This window comes from Nicotiana tabacum, chromosome 7 (genome assembly GCF_000715075.1).
Source record: "Nicotiana tabacum cultivar K326 chromosome 7, ASM71507v2, whole genome shotgun sequence".
NCBI classification, from domain to species: Eukaryota; Viridiplantae; Streptophyta; class Magnoliopsida; order Solanales; family Solanaceae; genus Nicotiana; species Nicotiana tabacum.
Window position 1 is genome coordinate 163568581 of NC_134086.1, and position 21411 is coordinate 163589991.

Consider the following 21411-nt stretch of genomic DNA (forward strand, 5'->3'; position numbering starts at 1 on the left):
TACGTGAATCAGATCATTACGTAGTTCGAAAAACACAAATGAGCGTAAAAGAAACAACCTCTTTATTGTTGAAAGGGTCTATTACAAACTACATTTTGCAAAAGAAAGAGCAAACTTTGACAATAAACCTGGACTCAGAATAGACTAAACATTACCCTGATGGGAAAAACAGGCAGAAGATGCTAAGATACAGACTTGACTTATGAGTGCATTATGGTTTTGAAAATTGGTGTCCGCGGGGCATCATTCGGCCTCGCCGCGGTCCTAGGCGTGAGATCCCTCTCAAGTTGTTCCATCTCATGCATAGTCTGCTTGACATAACCCATCACCGCCGAGAGGAAGGTAACGCTGGTCATGTTCTCACATCGTAGACATCGTCTGGTGATGGCATGGGCAATGGCCTTGATCCTATCCCTGGTTTGCTTCTTCTCTACGAGTAGGTGTTTTATCTGATCGCTACATATCTTGAATACTTGAGAATCCTGTATATGCTGATGCTTCAGTCGCCGTACTTCCAACTTCATCTGGGCTATTGAGTCGTACCAGTATCTGCTCTCAATTTGGAAATCCTTGGCCTGATTAACTGCTTTGATCTCAAGTGCAGCCATCTCTCTCTTTATTTTAGCAACAGTTTTCTCGTGATCGCCTTCCAATTGATTCAAGTGTAGGCGATGCTTATCTGCTCGTGTATCCCATTGTGCCCTGAGCTCTGCTATGATGTTTTTAGATTTCTCTAAATCCTCTTGCCATTCCCTGACTTTTCCTTTTAGCCTTTTTATCAACTACTCATCTGCTCGACGCCTTGGCTGCTTATCCGCATCTATCCTTGTCTGTTTGATCTGGGCTTTGAGCATTTCGTTTTCCTGAATCAACCTGTTTCGTTCTCCCAGATTGGTAGCAACTTGCACGTTGTGATCATATTTTAGGCTTTCCACTTGTCGCTTCAACCTGCTGATTTCGGCGCAATAGCCTCTTTCTTTTGCTAGCCAATCCCACTGTTTTTGCAATGTTTCAGCGAAATTCAGGATGTGGGGTCTCTTAGCCGGCCTTTCATGCTCAAGTTCCCTTCTCTACCATGCCAGGTAACCTGGCGCCGTCTCCCCTTTGGCTCGATCCCGCACGCAAGTATCTGATTTCAAATATTGACACTCACTCCAGATTTGGCGAATTTTCGCTTCTGGAAACTGTCCGTTAGGACTTATCTCAACTGCTTGAGTGCTAAGATCTTCCTCATAAGGTACTGTCTGGCATCTTACGAGCTGTCTCAAGACTCGGCAGGGTGCGTAAGGTTGAATGCTCTTAAGCCCCATCAGTAAGAAATGGGTTTTAGCTGCCGGCATATATATGACCTCGTCAACAGGCAACCATCCCAGCATCCATTGTATTTGGCTGGCAGTAAGAGCTTGAAAGAACGAGGTCCATGCCAGGACTCTTTTGGGCAAACTGATCTCTTTGGTTCTCGTGTAAAATTCTTCTATGCAAGTCTTTTCCGGGGAACCATGGCTCAAAATCTCGGAATGATGGCATAGGTGCTCGGTCATCCATATTTGTAGGAGCAAGTTACAACCTTCGAAGAAATTTCCCCCAGCTTTACAAGCTGTAAGAGCTCGAAAGATGTCAGATACCACCATAGGTGCGAGAGTACTGTCATTTTGTGCGAGTAAAGTGCTGACGACCCCGGATATCTTCAAATCAATGTTTCCGTCTTTCCTTGAAAATACTAGAAGGCCCAGGAACATCATCATGAAAGCTACCCGTCTGTGTTTGTCCCACTTCTGACCAACACCTTTGCTGCACAGTTTGTTGATTGGATTATTGAATCCCCCCTCATGACCATACCTATCATATATAAAGCATGGAGTACAAAATTCGGCTACCAGATCCGGGTTGTGGACCGTTCTGGGTATCTTCAATGAATCTAGGAACCGATGTACCGTGACAAATCTTGGGGCGACCAAGTATTTTTGCCTCAACGGAAGTTCAGCATTCCCGATGTACCCGACCATTTCTTCCAAAGTCGGGGTGAGTTCAAAATCAGAGAAATGGAAAACATTGTGCGCCGGGTCCCAGTAGGTAACCAAAGCTCTTATGATATCTCCCCGAGGCTGGATTTCCAACAAACCCACGAGACCTTTCAGATATTTCTTGACCTCATTTTGTCCTTCAGCACCTAGATCATCCCACCATAGCCGTAACTTGACAGGGATTTTGGTCATTATTGAAAAATGTTCATTTTGCATCGCGCTCATCCTGCACATTTATTAAGGTGATTTTAACAAAATGACTTGACTCAATAATATTTTCAAAGGGGACCAAGCTTTGAACACGGCCTTTAGGCACTTCGGGGACGAAGATTTTAAGGTCGTGTGGGTTAACTAGACAAAAATACTAAACAAGACCCAAAAGTGGTTGTTTATGCAAAGTCAGCCTTCCGGCGTCCCTTTCGGGAACATTCGGCTATTTATGACAAAACAGCATCACCTGACTCATTTATGACTCTTTTAAAATTTGACGCATCCTTTTCCTTTTTTATTTATTTATTTATTGATTTTGGCTATTTTAGCAAAAAATGGGGTTGATCCCGACGAGGGTTGCCTACGTATCTCACATCCGGTGAGAATCAAACCGGCGTAGTTCGGTACGTCATGAATAGAGAAAATCAATTAAACCCAGAAAGCAAGAATTATTTTTTTATTTTCTTTTGAAAAGAGATAAAGACTAAAAAATTTTTTTTTAAGGAAATATTTGGACTACTAGTCTGAATTTATAAAGGGGGTACTACGAAAGAAACAACATTTTTTTTGAATTATGAATTTTCCATTTTTTTTTACTTTTAAATAAATACCTTCTTTTTTTTTTCTTTTTTTTTTGATTTTGAAGTGATAATGATAAAAAAAAAATTATATTATTTTTTTAATAACTCAAACTAAGAAGACAAATTTTGTTTTTATTCTTTTTTTTTAGAAAAATTCCGGCGAGGTTTTGACACTACTTGGACATTGGTTTTATTTTTCCAAAATAAGTAATTATCTCCCTACGCTGCTATTTTCTTTTTTAGAAACCGGTCAGCATGCGGAACTGAAGCAAATAAATGCGCAAAACAGATAGGAATGCAGCAGGATGGTCTTTTCATTTCAGGTTGCCTGTCCTAGACGGACCCAACCCCTGTGTTGAGCCCCCTAAGTCAAATGCAACATGATGCAAATAAACGTTCCTACTAGGGATCCGGCATGAAGTTTCGTTATACTAGGTTTATAACCTGGGCATTTGTTCTAGACTGTGTACCCGAGCGGACAACTCGAGTCGAGGAGGGGGCTACGTACCGGGGACCCGCGAGATCGTCCGGCTTTGTAACTTGTCCGACCTCTTTCTTATTTCAGGTATCGACACTAACAGAATAGGGAGTCTCGACCAGCGAGCTTCTCCCCGGAGGTAAGAAGAGAAGGGTTTCGGCACAGTTTATATACAGTTCAGATAATATCAAAGCGGTAAAAGACAACATTTAGCACGTTATGCAAAAACATGTAATAAAGATCAGATAATAAAGCCAAATATAACAATTATTCTAAGCTCGAATTCTTGAACCCTGAACCAGTGGTTCTGGGTAAATTGTTCCCAGCAGAGTCGCCAGAGCTGTCACACCTCCTTTTTGCGCGCCCCGCCCCGAAGGGTTAAAAAATGCGCGAGGGGAGTTTTTCCAATTTAAGTGACAATATTTGAAATGGGATTATTTATTTAATTCAGAGTCGCCACTTAGGAAAGGTTTGGTTTTTGGTGTCCCAAGTCACCGGTTTATCTTGAATCCCAAATCGAGGAAATTTTCGACTTTTCCAAATGAAGTCTGCGAACCAGAAATTCTAAGTAAGGAATTCTGTTGACCCGAGGGAAGGTGTTAGGCACCCTCGAATCCCGTGGTTCTAGCACGATCGCTTAAATTGTTATTATGGCTAATTATCTGATTTAAATACATGTTGTGACTTACGTGCTTTTATTAAGTTTAAACCGCTTTTATTATTATCATTTATTTTATAGAATTGCAACGTCGTGAAAATGCATCTCGAACCACGTCACAATCAATGCGCCCGTGATTGTCAACACATTTTGACTTCGTTGAGATTTGGATTTGGGTCACATCAATGCACACCCAAATTTAAGAATATGATTTAATTAAACCATGCCTAAAGAGTCTAACGTATTATTATCTTTGGGGAAGGCCGTAAAATTCACTAAACGGCCTGTCCCGAATTCTAAGTATTTTTTATGGTTAATTATCGAGGGCCCCGCAATTTGCATTTTTTACTTAGCGAGGCTCGTCTCATTATTTTAGAAGAGGATATCCTAAAGTGACTACATTTCTATTGTGTTTGTCTCTAATAAAACGAAAGAAAGAGGATTACATGCTGATTACATGCTTGACCAACTTCGGATCCTTATTTGACTATCTGATTTTATGAGGCGTGAATTATTTTGTGCTTTATTTCATGGATGAACAAACTTTGTTAATTTGATAAGGGAGATTGTAAGCAAACAAATAACACATACTAAATTTAACATTAAACAAACCTTAAGCTTGAATTTCAAAATTAACTTATCGGATTAATTAACAAAGTCATGGATGAAAGACTACTATTAATTAGATTCGAAAAATGCCTATTAGTTTTCCTCAAAAGTCACCGCATTATTTCGAAACAATGAATCTATATTGAAGCCCATATCGAACCTATATAGGAACGAGTAATCTAACAAAAGGGTTGGCATACATTATCACCCTGTTATCGTAACGCTACATGAGAATTAGTTTGGGGTACACTTATCTTGAAATTAAATGGAACCGTATGTAACAGATTTGATAGTTCAGAGATCTAGACAAAATACGTACGGATGCTTGCCATGATTCTATGTTATAATGTCATAACTAAAACAAAACCTAATGGTTGTATGCATTAAAACACGTCCGATCTAACAAACAAATGCTATCTAGTAGTTCGCCTCAAATCAGAATGTATGTTAACCCATACAGAGTATTTGTAGTTTGAAATTAAACAAGTACAGGCCAAACTAGCATTCGACCTATTTTGAATACAAGTATTGTAAAGTAAAAGATGTTCAGTTCTTTATTTCTGCTTCAAACTTCAAACTTTCAACCAACAAGGTTTCAGGAGTGTGTACCTGGGAATGCTTACAATCGAAGAAGAAAGGAAGTCAGTAGAATGACAATGGCAACAGAAACGGCAGCAGTAACAACAGGTAACAGATAGAATAACTCCCAGTGCAGGATACAGTTAGAGCCGGTAGAAAAATGGCAAAAAGACAGCAGCAAACAATGCAGTAGAAACAAAACTCCAAAACAGGTCAAATCCAGGAGAAACAAACAATGTGAATCCACCAATGAACTCAGCTGATACTTGAAAGAAAACAGAGTTGATTGAACAGGTTGAACGAACTGAGAAATCACACGAACAAGGAAGAAACAGTTGCTGTTTTTCTGTATATCCCTCCCCCTATCTCCTTTCTTTTCAAAATCCAATATCAGTCTTCAGTTTTGAAATTATACTTGAGTTATCAGAAAAAAAAAACCTTTTCCAGTTTTTACTGTTTTTTCCCAGAACTTCCAGTTCTCAAAAATTCAGTCTCTGTTCTTTTTTCTTTTTTTTATCTCTGTGTTCTTCTCCTTTTATAAGCCTTAACATCAGCCCTTTGACAGCCTGTTAGACCAAAAGAACACTCCTCCCATGTGCTATCTTCTTTTCAGTTTCCACTTAGCTATTTAAGTATTAACCCCCCCCCCCCCCATCACATTCCCTGGCAGACTTACTCTTTTAAATGAGGTTTAATACTTCTTAAACTAAAGCAGGGTAATGGGCAGCAGAATATATCTGACAGCATATGCTGTCAAACTATTTTTAAATCAAAAAGCCCTTTATGCAGGAACCAGGCTGTGCACAAATGCACCTGTGGTGCACAAATGCACATGTTGTGCACAAGTGCACATGCCCTCCAATTCAGAACTGTAACTAAACAAAACATTCCTTTGGCATTTCTGATTCAAATTAACAACTATAAGTAAACAAACTCAGTTCCTAATTGATTCAAACAAATGCTTAGCAGAAGTAAGTCGATTTGTTATTGTTCGGACAACTGAAACTAATTGACGACATATGTCGACTCGGCTATACTAGTTATAACACATACAATCGAAACCAAAATCAGTCATTTAATCAGTATAGGACACATGATTCGAATTGTACTGACTAAGCAAAATTGTACTCGAGGAATCAGTTAGTCAGTTCAAATTTGAAAATCAGCTAATTGCACAACACACACATACATACACATTATCAGAACAAATAGAAGAAGGACTCAAGACACCGAGGTTTAGGCAAAGCGGACATGACACAGTTGATAAAATTCGAAACACAAATTTCACAACAACATGAATAGCCTTTTAAACAAACATGGACTAACAGAATAAAGAAAAGAAAACAAAACTCACCTTAAATCCCGAAAAATCAAAAAACCTTAACTTGGATTCGAACAGACCTTTCTTAAAGCTGAACGGACTTTAATCGAAGTGTTTCTCAGATGAGAAACACTTCGATTAAGGTCCATTAGACCTTAATCTCTTGGTTTAAACGAGATACGGACCAGTGACGAGGAACCCTAAGGTTCCAAAGATTAGATCTGGGATTCATGCTTCCCTGGTCAGATTCGGACCAAACCAAGCATGGTTTGGTCACGAGGGGGGTCTGGGGAGTGTCTGGTGTGAAACTGGGGTTAAACGGTGTAAGTCAAGTTTCGACTCGAATCTTCAAACGAAGATTCGAGAAGGTGGGAAGGGATTCGAGTTAAGTAGTTAACAGATCCATGTTCAGGATGGCAAGGGGGTTCTATGGTGTTAAGGGTGGGGTTACCGGCGTCCATGCCGCCGGCTTTCATGGTGAAGAATACAGGGGCGGCTAGGGTTTTGGAGGGGAAAGGGATGAGGACGAAGGTGACCTAAGGCTGGGGTTCGGATAGGGGGCAGGGTAAGGTTATGGGTTTATATAGTTAGTGGATAGGTGGATCCTGGTCGTTGGATGAGACGTGATGAAGGGCCAGGATCCTTCAACTAACGGGGAACGATGTCGTTTCGAGGGTAAAGGGTTGGGGTCGGTCCGGGTGAGACGGGTCGGGTCTGTTAGTGGTTACGGGGTGTGAGATCTTGGCCGTTGGATCAGTTTGGTTTGAATGGTTGAGATGGATCGGCATTGAAACGACGTAGTTTTGGTGTTAAACTACGTCGTTTTGTGGCCTGGGGGTGGGCTGTTCGGACTGGTGGCTTGGGCCGTTCATTTGGGCTTCAGATTTTGAAATGGGCACGGCCCAAATTCATTTTAAAACAAATTTTTATCCTCTTTTTCTTTATTTCTAATTTCCTAAATACACAACCTAATTAAATAAAAACTAAGCACCATTAATTAACACTTAACATATTTATTTCACGCGTATAAAATGTTAAAAGTAGGTAAAATTAAACAAGGCAACAAATCAGGACAAAAGAAATGCGTATTTTTGTGATCTCCCCTTTAACAATCGGATTACGGTTCACATTACGCACGACACATACATTTTGTATTTTGTTTTAATAAAAATGGGCAAAAATCATAAATAATTAACAAAGTGCCATGTAAAATCCAAATTTGTACAGCAGGACTATTTGTTATTATTTTTTTAATTCTTTTGGAGCGATTGTCGCGTAAGACAAAAATCACGTGCTCACAGTTACACAATCATTTCTATTTAATTCAGATTCTCTAACGCATTTGATATTTAATGCTGTATTTAGACTCTTTTACGTCATCGGATTCGTATCTTCAACTTCTTCCGATCTTCGGTCTTTAAATGACTCGAATAGGTATGAGACTCGTACCTATTTGAGTAACGGTCCACAGCTATGTTGTTTTCTTCTCCTCATATCTGTTGTCTCCCGTGCATCTTGGCTATTTATTGCGTTTTGACCTTTTGACCAGTCCATGTGTCATGACACGTCATCTTCAATATTTAGATTCAATTTTTTTCCAATACAGTGTGCTAATTGACGCGTACAACTATCATAGGTTAAATGGTGGCTTCAATTAGAATCGAGTTTTGGATGAAATCCAGACGTTAAGGCAGTAACGTGAAATTTTTATTCTCCTAACTTGAAAGCTGTAAAGACTGAATTAAGAAAAGTGAAATTACTTCATCACGGGGTTTTATATTTTTCCATTTGCTTTTTCTCATATTCGTTTTGTTCCCATTTATGCTGCTCATGAGTCGTCCCTTTCACACCATTCATTACTTATGGGCCAAAAACCATATACGTTACAGAATTTAGACCCAACAATAATCATTTTGAATTAATATTGGGTTCGTAAGCCGATCTTAGCAATCTTCTTTTTTCTACACAAGCAAGAAGTTTCCACATTTTTTCTATAATATTGTAATATACTAGTGAAAAGTATTGGAAATTAGATTAAGAGATAATGATTATTGTAGTATTACAAGATCCAAGGGTTAAATTACATGTACAAATGTTGGTCGGATTCAAATCTGCATGAATTATTTGCACTGTATGGTCATTTTTTAAACCACCCTTTAATTTATTTCTCTGCTAGCTCAATGGGCTAAAAGCATTAAAAGTAAGGAAAAATTCATATATAAGTAGCTTATTAATAAAAGTTGGTCAATTTGTAAAATATGACTAATATTAGCCAATTAGCTATTTGTAGCAAAAAAAAGTCAATTTTTTGCTTTCTTTTGAGTGGGTGTTATTAGAATAGATTGGGTACATCTTAAGGAGCTTGAATCTCAGTTTTGGGATGATTTGGTGGAGTTTTGAGGTGGTTTGAATTGAAAATTAGAAGTAGAAGATGAACATGAAAAAAATGAGAGGTGTTTCACACTATGTATCACTTGTGTATCACACATATATCAAATGAATATCACATGTATATTCATGTATAACTGCGTGTGAGATATATGCGCATGTATTGCAAAAGAATTTTTTTAACTAGATTTTCACTATGAATATTGATACCAAATCAGTCCAAATCACCTCCAATCTTCCTTAAATTTTGTATATTGACTCATCTATATGTTTTCAATGAATCTCAACCATACCCATTGAATCCTATTATGTTTAGATTTTTGGAATCTTTTATATATAATTTTTTTGTATTTCATCACTTTATTTGCTACCTCATCCATGAAATTTCCTTTCTTTCTTGCATCTAATGTTGCTAATCACACTTGAAAATATGGAAGGAGATCTTTGTATATGATTCTTGGAGAGAAAGAAGCTTATTTCTTTGAGTTTTATGATTCATGGAGAAAAAGAACCTTATTTCTTTGGGTTTTCAATTTTTATATGCGTTTTGCTAGTTTTGGTAAGTCTATGATTAATGGCCAGAGGTCGCTAAGTTGGAATTTTTTGAGATATTTTTGTAAGATTCCATAAAAGCAATGTCGTGAATTTTCCTTACACAATAAATTGAATTCACTAGATTAACAAAAAAATTTAAATAGTGACCTAAAAAATCGTTCGTACAAATGCCTTCATATGAACTATCCAATAGGAATCAACAATTGACCAGACATTTTTAGAGTAGAAGATAATCGTAAAAATAGCACGGTCTAGTCAGTTTTCGGACTGGTCATTCAAAAATAGCCAGCGTTTGGCAAGTCATTGAAAAATAGCCACTATTTTGCTGCAACAGAGACCGGTCCAGTATAATATACTGGACTTCGGTGCACCTTTGTATGAACTTCCAGTATATTATGCTGGACCGATATACTTTGTTGGCTCCAGTATAATATACTGGAGACTGGAGCATCGGTGCTCCAAACTCCAGTATATTATGCGTGACCAGTATATTATGCTGGAGTATTTTTTTGGATTTTGAATAGTGTTTTCGTTCAGATTTATATTTATATAAAAAGTGACTAAATTTCGATTACTTTTGAAACTGTGGCTATTTTTGAATGACCCCTTGTTTTTTTTTTTGGTCAAACAAAAGTTTTATATTTAACCAATGAGATGTACAACCGCTAGCTCATGAGACTCTAGAGCTAGACCCTATATAAAATTCCTATTACAATATTTCAATTTTTAAATTTGGCTATTTTTAAATTTCTCCCCGGATAATCCCCTTGCTGATGGGCCCAAATGAAACTGTCCACGAAGTTTCAAAAGACAGACTCATAAAGGCTTGGCTTTTCGACCAAAAAAAAAAAGATTTAGTAAACTTATTTTGCGAAGAAAATAGGGCAAAATACAAAATTAGTCAGTTAACAAATTTAATTGCATTTGCTAATCAAAAAATATAATATATACATTTCTTAATAAAATACTACCATTGACTTGTCGATTAGAAAATTTTTGCTTTGCTTTCATAAAGCTTTAATTGGGCCAGAAGACTTTTCAATTTAAGCTAAGCCCATTAGTAGGAATCTCACCCAAAAGGGAAAATGACATTGTATAATTGTTTTCAAAATAATAGTTAAAATATATATATATATATATATATTATGTATATTATATACAAATTTTTATATTTTTTGGCTACTAAATATAAATAGTTTCTGACACGGACTAAAAGTAAAAAAAGCCCATAACCACTTTCTTTCATCAAACAACCTACAATCTCTTGAAATTCATATAGACCTAATGAAAAAAGATACGATTTAAAAATAAAAAAAGGACTTAGGTGAGCTATATTAATTAGTTGGGATTAAGCTTCAGTAATGTCAATGAGTTTATTTTAGATCTATATTTTCAAGGAATCTTTTAATCATGCCATTAATTTATATGCTAGTAGCACATTACAATACCTTTTAGTACAACTTTTTATTTTGCACCAGTATTGAATTAAGATAGACTTAAATGGAGGGATATAAAAAGTGAGAATTTTATAGTCTATTCGGACTTATTTGAAACTAGGGGTGTGTTTGGTATGACCATCTTTTTTTTTTTTTTTTTTTTTTTTGCAGAAAATGTTTTCCCTTTTTTCACGGTTTGGTTGCACAAAATAGTTTGGAAAATATTTTTTTAGATATCACATTTTTCTGAAATTGGAGGAAAATGACTTTCTTAGAAAAAGTTAGAAAAATGTTTTCCAAAAAATCCATCTACCCTCACGTCTAACCCCAACCCCTCCAACTTCAATTTTATGTTTTTTTTTATTTTCAATTTTCAATTTTTTCGTTCCCAACCCTCCCCCTCCTTCCCCGCAAATTTTTTTTTTGTATCTTTAGTTTTCTGTTTTTTCGTTTTTCTGCATCCCCCCCCCCACCCCCAATGGGGGCAAATTTTTTATTTTTTATTTTTATTTTCAGTTCTGGTTTTTTCATTTTTTATTTTTCAGTTTACTGGTTCGAAATTTTACAAGTTCCAAAGTTATGAGTTTGGAGGTTTATGTGTTTGAAAGTTTGCGGGTTTAGAAATTATAGAGTTTACTGGTTCGAAAGTTTAGCGGTTCAGAAGTTTATGAAATATGTGGGTTCGGAAGATTGTTGGTTCAAAAGTTTATGGCTACATGTTTATTGTATCTAAATTATTTATGAATACTCTTGAGAAGTTATTTTTCTTAATTTGCGCACCAAACACCGAAAAATAAAGAAAATATTTTTTTGGAAAATATTTTCCGTTATACTAAACACACCCTAAGGCATAGTTATAATTATATTAATATTGTCACTAACCAAAAGGCATAACACACTTCATCTTAAATACCGTGGTACAATATTGTGGGACTGCCCTTAATGCTATACTAATGGACTAAATTATATATCACATGTTCCACCTTTTAAAGGGTGAAATTCAAAAATAGCCAGGTTTACAAGTAGTAAATAAAAAATAGTCATAGTTTCAGAAGTAATCGAAGTTTTTAGTCATTTTTTATGTAAAGATAAATCTGAACGAAAACACTGTTCAAAATTCGAAAAATATTCCAGCATAATATTGTCACGATCCCGGTTCGCCCTCCGTGAACCATCGTGACGGCACCTAGTCCTCTACGACTAGGTAAGCCTAAATTGCGGAAGATAACCAAAGTGCAAAATAAAAACAAATTAAAACAGAATGAAGAGTGATAAAACAGTGTTTAAAAGTGCCGCTCGGCATACACAATATTTAGCTCTCAAAGCAATACATACTTCCAAGACCCAGAAATCCATGAATCACAAGCTAAGGATCACTACACAGTACTCTAACTCTAGAATGTCCAACAAGAACAGAAATACAGAAGGGCTAAAACTTAAGAGCGAGAATAGAAAGGGACTCCTTGGTCTGCGAACGCGGCAGATATACCTCGAAATTGCTGGAGCAGTAGCCTCGCCTTAAGGGTGATAGGACTAAGTCGCAGTACCTAGATCTGCACATGAAAAACATGCACAGAAGGGGCATGAGTACACCACAGCGGTACTCAGTAAGTGCCAAGCCTAACCTCGGTCGGGTAGTGACGAGGAAGGTCAGGGCCCTACTGAGATAAAATAAAGAATATAAGACATGACAGTATAAGATAAGCAGTACAGTTGAAAACTAACGATAAGAATTTAATACAGGAAAAAAAAGGAATTCAATAACTGAAACAGAGGCGAAAACAATCACATGGAAACAATCAGGGATCTCTCAGTATCCCGAGGATCTCTTAGTACCCTCAATATATGTCAGGGATCTCTTGGTATCCTGAGGATCTCTTAGTACCCTCAATATATGCCAGGGATCTCTTGGTATCCCGAGGATCTCTCGGTATCCTCAATATGTGCTAGGGATCTCTTGGTATCCCGAGGATCTCTTGGTATCCTCAATATACATGCCAGGGATCTCTCGGTATCCCGCACCTCAGTTCAAATCATAAATACGTACAAGGGATCTCCCGGGATGTCGTCCCCGTAATCCCAAAGTAGAACACACAGCATCAACACAAGAATACATAAATAAGCTCGATTTCGTATCAAATAAATAGGTAATTCTAACCTAACATGCTCCACATAATTCAGTTAAGGCAGTTTAAGCAAATAAACAGTTAAGTCAATTAGACATGCTTTTTCTAAATTAACAGCATGTTTAAATTGCAAGTAAAATGAAATACGAAAAGAAACACAATTGAAATTACTTAAAGAAAATCAGATTTTTAAATATTAGCTCAAGTACGCACTAGTCATCTCACGTACAAGGCATTTAAAATATCAAATATACCGAATCCTAAGGGGAAGGTCCCCCACACAAAGTTAGATAAGCCACTTACCTCGAACCGACTCAAAATCAACCCGAAACCATGCTCTTGCCATGAGTACTCGACTCCAAATGACCCAAATTTATTCAATTCAATTGCATAATGTAAATAACACTTCAAGTAACTGATTCTACGAAGAAATTCTAAGCTAATACGCGAAATTAGATAAAATGACCAAAACGCCCCTCAGGCCCATGTCTCGAAATCGGGTAAAATTTATATTTTTAAAATCCTCACACTCTTCCGAGTTCATGCATACCAAAATTATCCAAATCTAAGGTAAAATTCCCAATCAAAAGTCAAATTTTAGGTCTAAGAACTTTCTTCCAACTTTTCCCCAATTTTCATCTCCAATCCGAAATTAAATGATGAATTCATGTTTGGATTAATGAGTTACAAGCAAAAAGGAGTTAAGAATCATTACCCAATCGATATCTCTGAAAATTCCTCAAAACCTCGCTCAAATCCGAGCTCCCAAGCTTTAGTTCTCACAAAAAATGGTTAAACCCTAGGCTTTGAAATTTTATATCTGCCCAGGTAAATCCTTCTTCGAGAACGCGGAAGGACTCTCGCGTTCGCGAAGCACAACTTCGCTCAGCCTAGATGCCCTTCATCGCGAACGCGATGCCCCTGACGCGAACGCGGAAGCAAACTTCCCCCTCCTACGCGAACGCGGGACCCTCTTCGCGAACGCGTAGGCATACGACCTCTCAGCTTCGCGAACGCGAGACCCTCTTCTCGAACGCGAAGCGTTAAGCTTCCACCAGCCCCAGCTCCTCTTCGCGAACGCGAGACCCCCCTCGCGAACGAGAATAAGGAAACCAGAACTGGAGACCTGCTGCATTTTCTGCAAACCTCTAAGTCCAAAAATGACTCGTTGAGCATCCGAAATACCAACCGATCCTAAAACATCATTCAAACTTGTTCCAACCTTCGGAATGCTCAAAACAACATCAAAACACCTATTTTTCATGGGATTCAAGCCTAATAATTCCAAAAACTCTAAAAATACGCTTTCAATCAAAAAGTCTATCAAACCTCGTCTGAATGATCTGAAATTTTGCACACATGTCACATTAAACACTACGAAGCTATTCCAACTTCCGGAATTCCATTCCGACCCTCGTATCAAAATCTCACTATCGAACCGGAAACTTCAAAAATTCAACTTTCGGTATTTCAAGCCTAAATTAGTTACGGACCTCCAAAACACAATCCGAACACGCCCCTAAGCCCAAAATCACCCAACGGAGCTAACAGAACCATCGGATTTCCATTCCGTGGCCGTCTTCACAGTGTTCCGACTACGGCCAACTTTCCAACACTTAAGCTCTCATTTAGGGACTAAGTGTCCCGAAACTCAAAACCGAACATCCCGACAAATCAAAATAGCAGAAATAAACTTGGGGAAAGCAGTTAATGGGGGATCGGGGCGTAAATTCTTAAGACGACTCCGGGTCGTCACAAATATACTGGAGTTCCACCATAATATGCTGGAAGTTCATACATAGGTGCACTAATCTCCAGTATATTATGCTGAATTTTTTCGTGTTGCAAGAAAATAATGGCTATTTTTCAATGACTTTGCAAACACTGTTTTTTTTTCAATTACTAGTGCAAAAACTGACTAGCCCAATGCCATTTCCACCCTTTTAAAGGTGTATCTAATTTGACTATCAAGTGGTCCAGAAAACCTAGTTTAGCATTAATCTCAAAGCCTAACAATGCAATTAAGAAGTAAGTAAGAAGGTAGAAATATCGCCCATTAGCTACTGTCCTGACCTTCAATTTACATAAATGAAAATATGTTGTTTGAAAATCCAGATAATGTTGTTTTTTAGAAAATAAGTTGTCTGCTTTTAAAGCCGAAATAGAGTGTCCCAATTGTTTAGCCCCTTCTCCATTCCTCCTCCAACTGTATTTTGTGTTTTGTATTTAAAAATTGTTTTTAATTCGGAAATATGATTAGTAACAACAATAACAATAACTTAATAAAAGTTCACAAGTGGAATTTGGGGGCATATGTAGATCTTACCCCTAATCCGGAGAAATGATTAGTAACAAAATAAAGATAATTCTTAATTTGTAAAAATAAAGCTTTTAAGGTGTTTTAGGGCATTATCATTATTCTTTTCCAAATATCAAATCCTAACACTCTGATTTTCTTTTTGTTTTTATCTTTTGAATAGGAGATAAAAATGTTAGATAAAAAGTTCTTTTTTTAATTTTTAGCTGCGTCAGAAATTATATAGATTCGATAATCGAAAAAGAGCATATATATATTCAGCTATTAGTTTGATCAAAACGGCTATACAGTGTCATTTTTCTTATAAAAAAAAATCTGATGTACTTTCAATACACCTCTGCAATATTCTCAAAAATAGCCTTTACAACTTTGAGGATAACTCTTTTTCTTTTTATTTATTTATTTGAACATGACATAAAGATGTTGACCTTCCATTATTTCTATGATTCGTGGAAACAAGATTTTGACTAGAAAATTATTAAATTCCAGTCGAGTTTATCCTATTCACATATCAACTCTTTCACGCAAGACGCAACTCCTAAGCATCATATCATGTTACGTAGTTGCAACATACTGATAATTATCCCACTACCTTCCTACTACAATATTAGTGACAAAAAAAAATTAGGACACCTAAATTAAATAGATTAATTTCTAACTTAGACAATGATAGAGGCATAAATTTCACCAAAACGATTCAAAACAAACTAAGCATGTGAAGAAGTCAATAGAATTTAACACTTAGTATATATACGTAAAAAGAATTATAACACTATATAAATAATGTAAGCAAGGAGATACGAACCTTGCTATGCCTCTAGCTCAGCCCCTCAATAAATAAGTACTAAGGGGTCGTTTGATACGATGATATTTGACAAGCAAAAATAATTTTGAAATAAAAATTTAGTATAGTCGTATCCTGTTTGATTACTAGTTCTCGATTATTTTTGCTCGTCTATCATACCGAATGACTCCTATTGGATAAATTTGCCTATGGATTTACTCAACCCCTAAACATGCTTCCCGCATTATATGGCACAACGCCATATCTGAATTTTCTAAATTTTTCACCCTAAATGTTGGAAAGTTAGTGTAAAGTCAAGGTGATAATATTAATGCTCGGCATGTAAGTTGAAAAGACTTGACCAACAAACATATATAGAATCCAAGAATCTACTTTATATTAGTAATTTTCCTTCCTCCTCGGTCGAAAAGTCCTACCAAGAATGAGATACCAATACGTCTATAGGAAAAAAAATGTTATCCTTGTATCTTTACATATATATTCTTATATCACCTAATCTTAGTGCATCAATAGTAGTAGGATCATTTTTTCACTTTCCCTTGATACAGAAAAGAATTTCTAAATTAATTAAGACCATAGTACCAGATTCCTTTTTAGCTGAGTCCAGCCAATTCAATTTAAATAGAATATGAACGGAATTAAATGCAAAAGTACCTTTGAACTTTTTGGATCAAATGGTAGCAACATATTCATTCACAGATGCGATTATCAATTTCTCTTTATATTCTTTTACTTCCAAAACAAAAATCACAAGCATCTCAACATATTTATGACATGGTTAGTCGTGGTGTTTGTTTCATGAAAATCGTGATTTTCTTTTAATATTTTGATGTAACTTTTAGCTTTTAAAGAAAATTTAATTGACAAACATGAAGCACTCCTGTCTAATTCTATTTGGTTTCAAAAGACTTGAAAAGAAGTCATGAAAATTCTTCCCTTTCGACATCAAGATAACTGACGAAAGTGGTGCTTTGAACATTTTTGCTAAAGTCGAAAAGATAAATTTTTACTCGGTAGAGAGTGACCTACTGATTAATGAGGATGTGCAAATCTTAAAGATTAGGATTCACATCTGAGAACAGAAAAAGAACTAGGTAATATATTTTAATCTGCTTAACACCTTGGTGAATAAAGTACATAATAAATTATTAATACAGGCACAAATTAATCCGAGTAGTAGCGTTAAAAAAAATTAGTGGGAAAAGAATGATAAAAAAATGGAAGCTAGGTTTGAAATGTGGAAGTAGAGCCGTAAAGGTGTATACGAGAAGAGGAGTTCCACAAATATAGCAATTGCATTTCCAAAGAGGTGGACCCAATGATGAGGAGAAAATTTTCCACCTGTCCTGGAAATTCTACTTGCTACGTTTTGTTAATGGTGATGTGATATAAATCCTTTGTTTGGTTTTGTTGTATGTAATAGTATCATCTTCATATCATTTTTCCATGACAATAACATCTAACCAACATCTCCACGCTTGTCAACAACAGACTATTTTTTATTCCAACATTTTCCTCCTATTTTTTAACCATTATCTTGAATGATTTTCTTGTCTTATTTGGTAAAACCATTTATGTTAATTATCTTAACCAAATGCAGGTTAAATTAGGAAACATATTTTAATTGGAATTTAAAGATCTCTTGCTTTTGCATCTAGATATTTGTCTTTTCTTTAAATTAAATATTCACTTTACAATAGTTCTCACTATAGGGGATATCTTGAGATGTTTTGCTTTTTGGCATAGTGTAAAATGCAAGTGGCCACCTTTCAAACCTTTTCTAATAAAAATCCGCGTGAGAGTTTCTATTTTGAATTGAGATGTTTGTCCTGTGAGGGCAATGAAAGTGTATTGTCTGTCGTTGTTGTCCAACTATTTTTTGGTATACTTTCAGTCATTCAGACTATTCAAGAAAGTAAAGGAAAGGGTAACAAAGAATTGGAGTTATAACATGAAGGTAAAACAGATTCGAGTTACTCATGTGGGTCAACCCGGATTATGTCCAGTGATAAATTAATAAATAAATATAACATATTTAACTTGTTATAGACGTATAATATACTAGTAGTAGTTTAAAAAAGAAGGAAAACACACAATAAAATTTTCCTCTCTGTAACTTAGATAAGATATATAGCCTGTTTGGTGAAGCCGGAGAAATCAGCTTATTTTGAGAAGTGCTTTTGAAAATGAAAAAAGTGTTTTTGGAGAGAATCAGTTTGTGTTTGGCTAATCAGTCTGAAAAACACTTTTGAGAAATAATTTGTGTTTGGTCAAACTTTTTAGAAAGTGTTTTTAAGTGTCAAATTACGAAAAAGGACATAAATAGATTTACTTAATAATTAATATTATAAGTAAATAAATAATATCAAAATTTTGTTATTACATGCAATAATTAAAAAAAAATTCATTTTATTTAAGTAAAATATGAAAATAAAATTAAAGAGTACTTAATTCTTTTAATATAAGTTAAATATATTAAAATTCCTTCAACAAATATAAAAACATTCACCCCTAAAGACACTATATATTAGAAAGTTTCCTAAAAATAAGAAGAACTAACTTGAAGAGTTAATTTCACCCATGCCATTCTTCCAGCCTACCTAATCTTTGAAGTGGGCTGAGTTACTAGGTTGGAATTAACTGAGACAAAAGGAGACAAAAAAAGCAAAACTCTTAGCTTTTCTATCCAAAAAGAGTCAAAATTAGACCGAGTTCAACATTGAATTATTCGAGCGATGTTGCCTGGACTCAGGTACTTGATTGCATATAGATATATATTTTTAAATTTTTTATTAAACTTCGTGAAAAAGGAGAAGGGGGAAGGGCCAAAGAACTAAGTTTACACCTTACAACTTCCGCCATACCATTATTACTTATTAGACTTCAATGGTGTACTTGATACATATATTTAGTATGGATGTGTGCGATTATTTGATTAGGTTACGTTCATTTTTCTGTGACTCTTAACTTAAAGAATCTACAAAAATTATCACGTTCATGTTACAATTACATCAACGCATACGGAAGTACGATAAACCACACCAAGTTACTCCAAGTGAAATTAATTTCGAATAGGTCGATCCAATATGGGAATATTGCATATAATTAAAAGGAACATATAATTAATATAGAAATAAATGCAACGAGAGCATAGCAATAATGAAAATCATTTTCCACTCAAAATGTACACAACATGGCACATAACTTCTCAAGACGAACAGAAATAAGAGGTAATATTATAAGCTCATATCCTACTACTTTTATTTTATTAGTTTGCTACTAAGTTTCATATGAAAGTTCAAGATATTCATATACCTTAATTCTTGAACAGCTTCAAGAATTACACTGATGCTTGCGTAGCCTTGACAGGAACGACCTTAGCAGCTTCTTGAGTTCTCATATCGGAGCTAACCACCGTTTGCGGCGGCGGCATTGCTTGGTACTGAGGCTGTTGTGGTGGTGGAGCCATGACGCCACCTTGTGGAGGATAGTACATCTGTCTCCCTACTCCGCCATCGTACGCCATCTGTGTGTATCCCCCTGCATCTGCTACTCCAACTCCCATTGCAGTTGCTGGTCTCACCATCCCATATCCTTCGGAATATCCAGCCACCTTTGGTCCTCCCTGAGAGGGCAGAGTTGCTGGTACTGTCGGCACCGCTTGTGGTACACTGGGCATTACATTGTAAACTGGCTGATGATCCCTATAAGGCTCCTGTTGTGGCATCCTCTGAACGGCGTAGTAACCTTGACCCGGTGGTCCAGCCATTGGCCTCACAAATTGCGGGTGCTGGTGCGGGTGATATGCTCCAGCGGGTGCTTGAATCATGTAAACCGGCTGTTCCGTACCGAGACTGTTCGCCGGATGTACTCCTCCAGGGACTTGCTTTTCCTGCCAATATCCTACCTGTGCAGGAACTGTTCCTGGCACGGTTGCTGCAGCAGCTATTTTCTCCGGTACCTTTTGAACATAATAGTCATGACCTCCGGCGAAAGCCGCTGCCAGATTATCGTCGCTTTTCCGACGATACATATTTTGTTGCTCTTCCAGATTTAACCTCTGCAGATCCTGAATGTGTTTCTGGATCGGATCAGTCCCGATCATCCTATCATCCACAACATGAACCGGAATCTCCGGTTCCTTAACAACTTGCTCAACGATCGGATCTCTTAGCTTGACATGTGGAGGTACCATTCCCTTCTCCGAACCAAATAGAAAATCCGCGCTTCCAGCCGGCGACGCAACAGCTCCCGCCGGAGACGCATGAATCGGGCCGGAATTCAACGCATCAACAAACCTCTCCTTCTCCGATTTCGAATCCTCCGAACCAAAACTCCGACTCTGAGGCACTCCACTTCCGACGCTCGACGGCGGATTCGCCGGAAATAGAAACAACCTCAACCTAGCTGGTTTAGGCGAAGCTCTATAAAGACGATCATACTCATGCATCATGTGTTCGAGATCATCATCATTAGTAACCGAAATCAAAGCATCAAGGTCCTCACCTGGAAGCTGATACTTAAACGACACAGTATCAGAATCACAAATAGCAGCAAGCTTAGAAATAATCAGAGGAAACTTAGTATTCCGATCAACGGAGAGTATTTTGGTTTCGCCGCCGATGTAAGCAAGCTGATTATCATGAGGCCTAGGGTGAATTTTACCGCCATAGCTGCACATGAATTTGACCTTGTAATTAGGGATTTGATTTGGATCTTCCCATGATGCAGTGTTATCGAAATCGATTTCACGGGAACGGGGAGAGGAATCGCCGGATTCAGGGTAAGAGGTGTAGGAGTAGTTCTCCATCGGCGGAATTTTTTTGGGAGTGGGTTTTGGAGTTGGCAATAATAAGTGAGTGCAACTGTTTTTGGGATAGGTGAGTCAGTCCATTTGATTTGAGACTCTGAAAATGAATTAGATTTGGGGGTTTTAACTTGCCTTAGGAGAGGCTTTTTTATTCTCACCCGTCACTACTTCTGTGCAACTTGCTGCGATTGAGTAGAAATTTAAATTTAAATTAGTAAACGTAAGCAACCATTTCATTAATAAATGTAAATTATCTAATTTCATTGTGTTTACCAGTTATTTTCAGCTAGGGTTCGAGACTACTTAGCTAGCGTTTGGACATAAATTTAGTTAATAATTGATAATTTATAAAATGAGTTTTTGGAGATGAGATGAATAATGGTTTTGAAAGTTGAAATTGCGTTTGAACATTCATTTTATTAGAAAAGAATTTGAATTTTTGTGAATAGAAAATTTCAAAAACTACTCTAGAGCTGTTTTTGGGATTTGAAGGTTTTGTTTTCAAAATATGCCA

The 21411-nt window shown here is 36.7% G+C and overlaps 1 protein-coding gene across 1 annotated transcript; it reads right to left on the reverse strand.

The window, feature by feature from the left end:
• Positions 1-19238: 19238 nt before the first annotated feature.
• Positions 19239-21027, reverse strand: LOC107824885 (uncharacterized). The gene has a single exon (XM_016651692.2). The coding sequence runs from the start codon at positions 20895-20897 to the stop codon at positions 19428-19430; it is 1470 nt and encodes a 489-aa protein (XP_016507178.2). The 5' UTR covers positions 20898-21027; the 3' UTR covers positions 19239-19427.
• Between the last annotated feature and the right edge of the window lie 384 nt (positions 21028-21411).